The following is a 12,978-nucleotide window of genomic DNA, read 5'->3' as shown; positions in this document are numbered from 1 at the left end:
TGAAATTTTGCTGCCAGGACACTTTGCACAGTGGGACAGGATTTATCCAGGATGTGCCCGAGGGATCCTTACTTGCTCTTTTAGCACAAAAAGGTAAAAACAGGGATGTAGTGAGCATCCAAGTAGTGCATTGCCCCCTCAGCCAAAATTTAAAGGTTCATGATACTTTTAAAATCAACTAGCCTTTTAGCACATGGCAGCTTGTCATGACTGTCAGTAATTGTTAGTCAAGGTGTGGATATGTTGCTGTAAGTCACCATGCTAGGTCAAATCACATTCCTGCACCATGTGCCAACAACATATGTGGCAAACATACAGGTGCATCAACCAAATGACCATGTCTCGAAGTCTAAGGGGAGTAAGCCCTTATCCATGTCAAGGGACACACCCTACGAGGAGGGACTTCCCAGAGAGTAAATAAAAGGCAGCCTCTGATACCACTCCAGTTCCTCTGGACTGTGGAAACTACACTGACCCAAGTGAGAACCTTGGACCAGGTTGGCAGGGTCTGGCACTGTGTTGCCTCTGCTGGTCCCAAGCAAAATGGAAGTCCCTCTTCTGCACCATCTTGACCACTAGAACCTCAAGGTCCCTGTCAAAGTGGGGTGCCATATTACCTCTGTCCACCAATCTGGGGCAGTTCTGGAGATGAAGAAACTGTGCAGGGCAGCTCTGGACTGACAGCCGTTGACCCTGATACACAAATGCATTTTAAATACAGCACCAAGAATCCCAGGATGTCCCAACAGTGCCGAGTACTTCAGCTTCAGGTAGAGGGAAGATACGATCAGCAGGATGCCATGGGGGCTTGGGGATGCATAGCTAATGTGGAAAGCTTTGGAAAATAGCATGTGAAATCTCACTAGGATTCATAGAGAAACCTCCCATGAAACTTGTCAAAACAGACAACTGATTTCCAGTAAAGTTCAGCCGACAGTCCTTACATTCACAGGTTTGATGAAGGCTTAAAGCTGCAGTCAGAGATCATTTCAGAACAGGTTTCTGAAGCAGCCTCAAAACAGCCACTTAAGACCTAAAGGAAGAGTGTTTAATTCAAAAGCAGAATACTGCAAATGCTGGAAATCTGAAATCAAAGCAAGACATGCTAGAAATATTCAGCAGGTCTGGCAACATTATGCAGGCTGAAAAACAGAAGTAACACGTCAAGTCGACAATCTTTCAGAGTATTTCTAACATTGTTTGGTGTTAGTTAAAACCATTTAACGCCTGGTATTGCTACAAATAGGTTCCAAATTGAAATCCCATATTCTTATTTTAAACTAAACAACAACTTTTAAAAATTCATTTGTGGGATGGGGACATCGCCAGCTGGGCTAACATTTATTGCCCATTGCTGGTTGCCTTTGAGAAGGTGTTGGTGGTGAGTTGCCTTCTTGAACTGCTACAGTCCATTTGGTGTAAGTAGACCTATAACATGCTGGAATTGCTTACGCCATCACCCTTAATTATGCTGGTATTTGCTAGTAATTACTGCAACGTTTTATTCATGTAAAGAAACAGAATTATTTAATTTCAATTTGATGGTACAGCGTACAAATAAGTAGATGCCCAGGTACAGTATAGTTTCACGGTACAACTACCAGTACTTGATTGACAATATAAATACCCATCATACATTTGACATGAAAAAATGACTTTAAAAAAAAAAAGGACACTGAAAATATATTTATCTGTTTGCGCAATGCCTGGTCTTTTTGTAGCACTCCATTTTGGAATGTAGAAGTTTGTTTTAAACCATAGGTTTGCAATGTTAAAAGTCACTTGCCTTCAAATTAAAAAATTTGGTTACCCTCCTAATAACTTAGTATGTTAATACACTGCATGGCGTAGCCCTCAGGTTCAAGTGACACTCAGAGCATGGCTTGGGGCATGACAATTAGTCCTCGCCCTTGGGGTTACAGGGAGGAAGCCTGTGATATTCTCATTGTCTTCCATTGTCAACTTATTGACATACCCTGTTCTGACTCACATCTGGAGTGTAGTCACTTAAATTAAGCCTGTAGGACTGCTGTTATACTGTTCTCCAACATCTGTTTGACTCTTTAGGGGTTTAAAGAATTTTTTTTTTTTAAACTTTTCAAAATGTGAAATTTGGTCCTTGCCAATAGGTTTGCAAGAGATACACAGCAACCGAAACTATATATAACTACTGCCTGGGATATAATCCATAAACCAAGAAACCAAGAAGCAACACACTACAAACTTCTACTTCCTGAATTCCATGTGGCGTCCACAATATCATGATCAGATAAGAAAATTTAATGGGACATTGTCCTCTTGCCCAAGCCTGCGATGTTAAGTTGTGAATTTGCACGTCACAGATCTGTAAACTTGAACGTGTGACAATTTTTATTCAACAGAACATCTCATGATACTGGTTGTTGTTGTGTGGAAGACAAATGCGTCACAACCAGCAAAAGTACAGACTTCATGTCTGTGTCACGGATCTTGCACCAATGTTTATTTGTGTTCCTTGGTCGGTGCATAATAAAGTTCCATTGGTTTGTTCACCTTCCAGTACTTCTCACTAACAAGTTCCAGCGAAAAGGAGCCATTCAGCAACTAGGAAAACAAAAAATTGTACATTTTACAAATCCTTTGCATAAAAAGTCACAATCCTGACCAGTGACATACTCGAGGGCACTGCTAATTTCATAGCATCCCTACAGTGTGGAAGCAGGCCATTTGGCCCACTGAGTCCACACCGACCCTCCGAAGAACATCCCACCCAGACCCAACCCCTTTCCCTGCATTTCCCACCCTAGGCACTATGGGCAATTTAGCATAGCCAATCCATCTAACCTGAACATTTTTGGACTGTGGGAGGAAACCGGAGCACCTAGGAGGAAACCCACACGGACATGGCATGGGGGGAGAATGTGCAAACTCCAGACAGACAGTTTTCCGAGGCTGGAATCAAACCTGGGTACCTGGCGCAGTGAGGCAGCAGTGCTAACCACTGAGCCACCATACTGCCAAAGCATAACATCTCCATTTGCCTAGGTTTACTATTTTGGTTGTTTTATACAAGTTAATATATAATACTTGTTATAGTAGATACAAATATGTGTGTACATTATTCTCTTTGTCCTTTTTTCTAACTGCAACAATGCATTCAGTAACATCTAACAGGCAGGAGGCCAACGCAGCTAGATATTCACAAAGCAGCAGGTCTTCTGAAGATAATAGATGAGGAAAAGATGTGTCTGAGATGCCTAGGATTTGTTGCATCCACCTGAGGAAAAGATGGGCTTCATATAATGATGCATTCAAAAGGTAGCGTTCCTAATTGTGCAACACTCCCACAGTGTATTGAAGTGTCAGCATACATTATGCAATGGGACATTTTAAAAGAATAGATCCCTGGAGTGGGACTTAAATCTATGACTTTCTAACTCGGGGTCATGTGGCTACCACGGAGCTAAAATTTTGAAATCAATTTCATTGCAAAACCTCTGACTAGTAACAGATTACATCATGCAACAACTAAGGATCACTACCATATGCTCAAGTCCCTTGCAATTCACTTTTATTAGATTACCATACCAAACAGTGGCAAGACTTGATGAAGCCACATTACTGTGTCTGACTAAAATGGATTAACAATGAACATCAGAAATAAATTGTCTGAATCATATGGGGCAGGAAGTATTAACAAAATTCCCACTGAGGTTATCTAACTCAGAACTAACCAGGGTCAGTTCTGAGTTAGATAACCTCAGTGGGAACTTTGTTCTTTCTTTTCTGCAATTACACATCCTGTGTGGAGTCAATAAAGTCTCATAAAACCATGCCTTTACTTTCAACTGACTGACTATTGGTTGTTGGTTTATTCTTTCCCCTTTTTAAAGTGAAGTGTAACATTTGCCACCCATCAGTTCCTTGGCCCAAATCCTGTCTCTTTGCTTTAAAGAATATTATAGTTAGTCTCGTTACCTTCTTCTCAAGATCGAGAAGAAGAAAATTGGACCTGCTGACTTGAAGTTTGCTCCAAATGACATTGTTGATCCTTTATTTTTAAACTTATCTCCAGTAGCAACACTGGCACACTTCCCTGATCTAGTCCTACAGTCTCACTTTAACATTTTGCTGTAAAGGCAAAAACACTCAAATAATAAGTGCTGCCTTTGAAATATAGCTCAAATCCTTCTAAAACAGGCTTGAGAATCTAAAAACATTATGGATTTGTAGCTAGGAGGTGCTCCATCCCAAATCCCAATCGTGGATTGTTACTGGGGACAATACTCATATATTCATTGTTGAGAATCCCATATGGTACTTTTACAGAACAGGCTCCCTGCAAGCAACGATCACTGTTCAAGAGGAACGACTGTCAAAACATGTAGTCATACAAAATACAGCCACTTCAGCAAAGCAATGACCAATAAATGGTCATACATGTCAAAAGAAAATCTCATTTAAATAGTTTATCCGTCGCATTACAATAACTGGAACATTTTCAATGTTTTGCTGGTGCATATATCTTATAAGAGGGAGAAAACATTAAAATAAAGAAAGCTTAAACAGTTGATGGGAGCACCTTCAGCTGAAGCTTGCTCCTCATGGTACAATTATAAATTTGATCCTCCATTTATGTTGGTAGCAACAGAAATCCAGTCTTGAAGCTGTCCTCGTCAGCTTCAACAAAACTTTCTCATCTCTGACCCTGGCTATCCAGGCAACTGGCTGCCACCTTCAGCTAAGCCCAGAGGTTCGGAATGTTTGCAACCCTCACAGCAAAACTCAGCTTTGTTTCCAAAGGGCTTTCAGGTCCACCCATCTTTCCTCATCTATCTTGAAGCCCTACCACTTACACTTCGACTAGAATTCCCCAGCTTTCTCCTTGCCACCACTTGCCATGGAGAGGGCTTTGCTTCACCTGCCTTCTTGAACCAAGGCTCGCAAATCTCAGCTTTGCCAAAATCCACTACATCTGGCCCATGTTAATAGTGCAACTAAAGATTTCATCATCTTCAGATAGTGACCACATTGTTCCCTAGCTCCTCCAGCCAAGCAACCTTTGCATACTTTCTGCTTTTCATTTTCCAATCCCTCTGTTGCACTGCCTGCATCCACTACCCCAAGAGCTACAAGATATCACCCACTATCTCCACTATACTGTAGCCTCTTATCACTAGTACAAAAACACACAACTGGTATAAAATAATCACTTTTCAGTTGAAGTACCTCGCAGTAAACTTCCCTTCAAAGCACGGAAAATGAGGCTCTAACTTCATGTTTCTGATGCAAGATTTAGAGCTGATGCAGGATGTTAAAACTCAAGTCAATTGTCTTCCCTTCCAATTATTCAGAGTCAAATACCTCCTGATGCTGCAAAATACATTAGTAAATTGTTCACCCTGTTCCCTAGGAAATCAGACCATACAGCATCTAAACCAGTGCAAGCAAAATTATTGCTGAACACCCACATGAAATTTTTTAGGAAATGGGATTTCACATAAGCATACCACACAGAGCGAATGAGTGAACTGTTTCACCTCACAATGCCAGCCCTGTATAACTGTGGTTTAAACCGATGGTAAAAGTGCTGAAATGACTGAGGCTTGGACCTATTCACTATTCTCAACCAAAGTCAGATGTCATTTCAATATTTAAAGCTCTAGAATGAGCACTTCAATGGGAATGTGTGCAATGTTTCAATTAGAAAAATCACCTGCACTCTCTGTCATTGTGAAATTACTTGACACATATACAATATAAATTTCTCTAGGATGGAAACTTTAACTTACCTTTGTGTTTCAAATGCTAGCTATTTGTGGACATTTCTTTTTATCTGAAATTTAAAAATAAAACTCCTCACCCTTGAAAAACAGTGTAGATACTTACAGTGAATTGACCATTCACTGTTGCAATGTAAATGGTGTACTGTTTCTCACTGACTGTTTCCACATTCATTGGATTTGCTTCTTCATTTTTCCTGAGTTCTTCCAGGGCTAATCTCATAGCCAAGTACTTGGACAGATGGTCAACAGTGGCATTTCCTGTTGTTTTTATATACCTAGTTCCAGCAGAAAAGAAGAGAGAAGGAACATGAGACACAAGGCCATGTACTATGCTTCTCCTACAATCACCTCAATCTTAAAAAGGGGTTAGGGGATAAGTACACAATGTGTTGTTTTATCATTAGTGTTAGCATGGAGCATCCATCCTAAAACTGGTAGAAGGACTGATTTGCCTTCCCTTCTTTGTCTCCTCATACTCATTATTCCATATTTTAAGACTTGTAAATTATGTCAGAATGGGATAAGTTAATTATTTAAGATTAGAAAACCTAATCTAAGTATTTAGTGTCTTTTACAAATTTTTTGCTTAAGTAACAACATTAATTATATTGATTAACAAACAGAATTGCAAGGGCCCTAGATTTTCCAGTCTCAAACGCAGCATATGGTAAATGCACAAGTAATTTTAAATAGCTTTCAAGATTACATGAATAAGGGTTTAAACCATCTCACTGCATCAATCTAGTGAGTGGTTCCATTTAGGAAGGTCTAAGATGATCCTTGACTTGTATCAACTAATGCTACAAACATACTTCATATTAAATATTTCTTAGAGGACTGGAACTCTGAAATATTGGGGAAAAATTGATTCGATTTCAAGTTGAATAGACATACCTGGAGTGGTATATTTAAAAGAGGTAACTGAAACATCATTGTATGTGTATGAGACAGAGTGACTAAGATAGTGTTAGAGTGTTCATGCATGTACGAGAGTGAGAGAGAATGTGCGCAGGAGCAAGAGAGAGTTTTGAGTTAGAGGGATAAACATTTAAATTTTCATATTATCAAATGTAGAATTTAACCATTTATTGTACCCTATTGAATAAGTTTTGTTTTGATAATAAGCCAATAATTGCACATAAAGGAACCCAGTTGATAAATTATTTTTTCAACGACAAAGTATTCCATTGGCTATCTTGAAAACTGGGAAAACTATTCTCATTTTACGTTGTGACCAGTGGAGCATTAACTTGAGCATTGCATCAACTGCCTTAGGTTAAAAAGGTGGATTCAGTCAGAGATCCTGTACCCAAATATGGATGATAATGGAATAGTTTAGGTTAGATGGGCTTCAGATTGGTTTCACAGGTCGGCGCAACATTGAGGGCCGAAGGGCCTGTACTGTGCTGTAATGTTCTATGTTCTAATACCAGTGTGGGATTGAGAGAGTCTGTGCATGGCCATTAGGTGAGGAGAGGATCAACCAAGGAGGCCTTGAGCGGTCAAACTGATGATCCTGGGAGTATTGTCACACCTCTGGGAGAAAAAGGAGTAAATAACAGTGGAGAAACAAAGCTGCACATGAAAAGATATTGAACCATTGTGGTTTATTGTTGTCATAATGCAACTGTATATAACCAGGAAGTTATCATACAGAATTATTCCTGCTTCTACTCAATGGTTTAAGAGATCCTATTATGCACAACATCGATGACCGTTTTCTATGTTTCAGAGTTTGAAAGTCCCACAGGCCCAGAGGTTTTGTTTTCATAGACAGCACCTGTGGCCCTCAAACTGTTATCACTTCTTTAGCTGCTGTGAATAATGCCACAATTTCATTATGCTGCTTTGTTGAAATACAAATACCTGTGTAATAATTGATCAAATGTATCTGCAGTGGAGCTTGGCTGATGGCTGAAAATGCTCATAATTGACAAAGTTTGTTTCCTGGCCTAGGCAGAATTTGATGATGTCAGTTGGGAACAACAAAAAGGTCTACATCTGGGATGTCAAGATCTATTTCAAATGCAAGTCTCCATCTCAAAACGCACTGTTTGAGAGTCACAAGAAGAATGATTATTTGCCACAATATTAGAGGACCTCACACACCTGTAAAAGCATGTCACAGCAGGAGTAACTATTTTGAAAAGAGGAATGAGTTGTAAAAATAGTTATATATAAACAAAACAAAGTTCCAAAGACTTAAACAACAGGAGGCCTGACAGTGGATTTTTCCAGCCCCGACTGGGTTTGTCAGGAATATTCATCCAGAGCTGTAGTCACGTCCACTGGTGATACAGATCCTGGAATTCAAATCTATCCATCTGATAGAAACACAGTCTAAGATCACCAGCAAACCAGCAGGTCAGCACCATACTGACTACAATGCTAAAACTGAGTACTGACTGTCAGGTGTAAACTGATCACATTGCCCTTTAACATTTTTGGCACTATTCATTTTACAAACTGACAGTGTGGACTCAAGAAAGTGTCCGTGAATCAAATTGAAGCGGATTCTCCCAGACCTCCATTTGTAGGTGGTCTGTTACTGGTTTGTGGAGAAACCGGTTGCAGTGAAACTGCTTACCGCTTTCTCGACACCGGTGTGCGCCCCACAATCCTCTGGACACCAACCGTGACCTGCCTTGGTTAAAAGAGAAAAATATTTAGAGTCATAAAACAGGTAGCTCTTAATTGGTAGCATGCTGTATGATCACCTTTACTATATTTGAAAATATCAACACCATTAAACTTGCAGAACACAGAAATCACCACTTCTGGCCGTAACTTCTGTATGCATGTCAAAATAATTCACGTTTGCCTGTCCTTCCAAGTTTTCTTTCATTGACTTTCCTTAAGTTACTGGCACATGCTGGGGAATGAGTAACTTGAGATAGTGAGAGTTGGCAACACATTCAATCACAAAAACCATGCCAATTGAGCTGAAACTGTTCATGGGTATAATTTCCAGCAAAAGTCAATTAATAACCAGTGGAGAGGCAACTCTGGCTAATCTTTTCCATTTCATTATCCCAGGGTCACTGAGACCAAGCTCAAAGCCTTATCTACTGCCTTAGTTGAGATCAGGTAACTCAACACAGGCTGCATTGGATACTGTAGACAACACAAATCCATTCATGCTACACTGCTTCAAGTCTAAAGATGATACAATGTATCACAGAAAAGTAAGGCCTAGCAAGCAATCATTAGGCCTGTTGCGCCTATACTAACTGTTTCAAAAAGTGTGGTAGCACTTGTTACCACAACCACATTTTGCTGCCCATAGCCCTGAAGAACTTTTGTCAATTATCTACCAAACTTATCTTTTCAAAATGAATCTTCTTTCATCACCTTTTCTGGTATAACTTAGTGAAAAAGTCTCATCTCCCCTCCAGATCTTTAGCCAAAGATCATGACACTCTCATCTTTAATTATTGAAAGACTTGCCAGGGAAATGAATTTTCTGTTTAAGCTGTCAATATCTTTTAATCTTGTAAACCAGGAAGAGGAATTCTAACTTTTCCAAACGCTCCCCATTAGTTTCACAACCCTTACGTTATTCTAAATAATCTCTTCTGTAGCCTTTTTAAGGCCTTCAGATAACAGAGGACCCAGAATTGTCCACAATTCACCACATCAGATTTATAGACAGTGATTTATAAAGTTCGAGTATGGCATATTTGGGCTTATGTTCGCTTCCTCTTTTTGTAAACCTAAGTAATCCTATGGTCTTTTCACCATTTTATGAAGTTGTCCTGCTACATTTAAGGATGTATGTACATATACAAAGGTCCTTCTGCTCATCCATACTTATCAAAACACACCACGAATTTGGTGTATTTTGATATTAGTCCTCCCGAAGGGTTTCTCCAAGTTAAGCTCCATTGAACATTATGCTTTTGTTCATTTTGCAAATGTGTCTGTCATCCTAAAAGCTTGTAGCTCAATATTTAAAAAGTTTCCACAAATTTAAATATAATAATTGCAAATTATTTTGTTCTTTTTAAATTGAAGTAGTAGAACTTGTGATCTTATGCATAATATGGCTGCAAGTGATTCCAGGGCTTCGATTTCTGTGGTATTGATGAAGTACACTCCAGAAATGGTAATCTAGCATTCTCTTTCAGACACTGACTTGACCAGATCTATACTTCCAGAAATAACTGTTTCTGTTATTAGCATTCACACTTCCTCAAAACAAATTCTGAATTCTTCTGATTTGCTGAACGATGATAATCCCTCTCACCTACATACCTGGTCTGTGCTGTTTCATCTTTCTCCATTAACGTAGGATGAGGCCTGAAGACCAGTTCAATTTCATTGGTTCCATCAGTCACTGGATCAGGATCCCCTGTCCCATTCTCATTCATGGTGTCAAGATCAGGACCAGACTCATCTGATGTCTTTGCACGTTTTTGACTTGGTCCTGCCTCCTGGTTGCTATGTGTGGAAGCATTACTGCAATGTGAACTGTCCCCATTGTCTTCGGCTCCACTTCCATTCTCAGCTTGGTGTTTTCTCACCCTCTGTGCTCTACCAGACAACAATTCAACATGTTGATTTTAAACTGGACAGTTGCTAAGAAAAACATCAACACGTTTGATTCATTCAGAAGATGTTAGTGTGATTCAGAATTCGAATCAGCTCGTAATGTTATCATATTTTAATGCATTTGAACAGTCGGTGAAACAAATATTTAAAATTACTAAAATAGTTCGCAAAGGCAAATATTTAGTTCTTCAACAATCTTAATGTATTTTTGTTACAAAGCAGCTTGCAGATAAAGTCTTCTTGTTAAAAGAATATAAGTCATTAAATCAGTTTACATTCATAAACAGTATCCTACGGTTCCTCCACACCACTAGAACACAAGAATTAATGCCTCCTATGAACTTATAAATCCCTAATTACCAAAGTAATAAATGTGGCATTTGAATTAATTTCTTTGAAGGAAAGATCAAATTCTTATCAGGCTTTACACCAACTGTGATTTTCATCCAGAATAGAAATGCTGTTTGTTAATTAACATATGTGCAGAGAAAAACAAAGTCCAATAAAGGCTTAGTAGTACAATACTTTATGATGATGATTTATGGAAATAGCCATGTGACCACTGTGTCAGCATTCTTCCAGCTGAGTCCACAGTTTGTGGTTTCAATGTAAAAAATATTAACGTAAACATGTTTAAGTCTCACAAAGGCTCTGATTGGTCAGTTAAAAGTAAAACTGTTGTTACATAGGAACTTTAAAGTACTTTTTTTCTAAAAGATCTTTTGTTAATGACCGCGAATGCTTAAAATGCAAGTCTTTTTTTCCAGAAGAGTGAAAAAGCACACAGAGAAAATCTTGGGGAAAAAAAATTTCTTCGTTACTTACTACAAAATAGTGCAATGCAAGCTAAACTAAATTCTATTAGATTATTTCTCTTCTAATCCAGGTTATTCAAAGTTGCTTCTTCAGTTACTTCACTTGTTGCATTCTGATATTGTGCTTAGGATGCTGGTAGTTTGAATTCAACCTGTCGACTTTGCAGCACCCTCATGAGCAGCAGCTATAATACTGAAACACCTATTGCTCAAAATCAGCTTTATGGTTTCTAGTTTCTGGCAATGGCCTCTCCTGTACCATCTAAAATAATGGACCAACAGTGCCACAAGCCAATTGTGCTCATAAAAAAATGAGGACTAAAGACAGAAATTCAGGTTTGCCTCTGGAGATCTCTCAAAGAAAATCATTTAATAAGGTTTGTCTCAGTGCTCCATATTACAACACTTACAGAAGGCATCGCTACAATATAAAGTGCAGTTTAAGCCTTGTGTAATCAATAATTTTCCAAATAACACTGCAGTGCACTTAAATGCAGTAATAAAGACATCTTAGTTTATTTATCAGTACTAATCAGAGGTGCTGCTCTAAGTGGCTGGTATTGAATTTTCTTAACAGGAACTTACTGATGTGTATTAAATCATCCCAAAGCATTCTTCTTAAGCAATACTGATGAATATTGACTTAAGTGTATTCACAATTGTGTTAGAAAACAATGAATCCTATTAAGGTAGTACACTTATTAACCAGCCCATTAATGTTAATTGAAGTTCAGCTGTAATAAGTAACTACATGTTAATATTGCAAGACCATAGATCCAAGCATGCAACCCTTAAATGGTTCTAAAGATGGCAAAGAAAGTGATATATATGGGATGCTGTTCTTTTATATTAATATTTAAGTCTCGCACGTAGGAATTCAGCTGTATTTTGTGAAACCCCATGTTTTTCAGGATCCAAATTGGAGTAGATAAATTGGATTTACTGTAGCCTTTAGTTCTTGAGGAGCTAAATGGCTTACTCCTTTTCTTTAGTATTTTTCTCCTCCAACTACTGTCCCCTTGACACATTTAATAGATGATTCTTAAGACACAATGCATTGTCAGCTAGAAAAATAAAGAGCATCACAATTTCATCTATTTTTCCTAACCAGCTGCTTTTTGCGTGCATTCAACTCAACAACAAATAAATGTTCAGAAATGGCAGTTCAATTCTACATGTTTTTAGTCACAGAAGTCAAAATTGTTTTTAGAATAGTTGTGTATGTTCACGTGCGCGCGTGTCAGAATTGGTTTCTGGGAAACCAGTTGTTTTCTTGACTCGGTTACTAGTACAGACTCAGCTGCTGTGCGAGGGGACAGAACCACCTCCAAACCCAGACCTTCTTCATTAACATTTCAATGGGTGCAACAGTAAATAGCAGTCAGTTTAAGAGAATTTACTAGCTTTGGAGTGTTGCACAATCCTTACCTATTAAGTGCTTGCATTTTGAGTCCCTCTTCAATGCTGTGGCTCAGGGCTTGTTGGTTATGGTGCTTGCTGATCCGGGCCAGCACCCGCTCTTGGTGTGCCTCATACTCATCTCGACTGGGATATATTTTACTGATGAGCGCGTCGAAGTTTGGATCTGGCCGCAACGATCTCTTGGAAACCAGTTTCTTTCTACATGTTGGACACTCTTTGTTTCTAAGAAGAGAAGTTCTTCATTAGATCTGCACCAGAAACTGTATGTTTAAAAAAAAAAGTCATGCAACTGAACTATCCACAGTTCATAGGTTTTCAAGAGGTGCAGACCTTTCTCCAAATACTGCTATTTTCAGGTTTTTACATAAAACATGGCTATGTTATTTAAAAGCCAATTGCGGTCATTTGCAATCAATTAATACTTC

At 38.8% G+C, this 12,978-nt stretch overlaps 1 protein-coding gene across 7 annotated transcripts in view; it reads right to left on the bottom strand.

Annotated features, from left to right (window-relative positions):
- Window positions 1–1,507: 1,507 nt before the first annotated feature.
- rnf2 (ring finger protein 2) overlaps window positions 1,508–12,978 on the bottom strand; it is a 44,132-nt gene continuing 32,661 nt past the window's right edge. For 6 of the 7 annotated variants that reach the window (XM_048602392.1, XM_048602391.1, XM_048602394.1 and 3 more), the window contains exons 4-8: window positions 12,560–12,775; window positions 10,020–10,298; window positions 8,353–8,409; window positions 5,869–6,040; window positions 1,508–2,583 (exon numbers count right to left, since the gene is read on the bottom strand). In XM_048602392.1, the coding sequence (XP_048458349.1) occupies window positions 2,482–2,583; window positions 5,869–6,040; window positions 8,353–8,409; window positions 10,020–10,298; window positions 12,560–12,775 (826 nt within the window). In that variant the 3' untranslated portion in view covers window positions 1,508–2,481. The remainder of the gene's footprint in view (window positions 2,584–5,868; window positions 6,041–8,352; window positions 8,410–10,019; window positions 10,299–12,559; window positions 12,776–12,978) is intronic. The other variant, XM_048602396.1, reaches the window with a different exon arrangement.

The sequence above is a fragment of the Rhincodon typus genome, chromosome 10 (genome assembly GCF_021869965.1).
Source record: "Rhincodon typus isolate 14 chromosome 10, sRhiTyp1.1, whole genome shotgun sequence".
NCBI lineage: Eukaryota > Metazoa > Chordata > Chondrichthyes > Orectolobiformes > Rhincodontidae > Rhincodon > Rhincodon typus.
The sequence above is the reverse complement of the archived record's forward strand: the minus strand, read 5'-3'. Positions and strand labels throughout refer to the sequence as shown.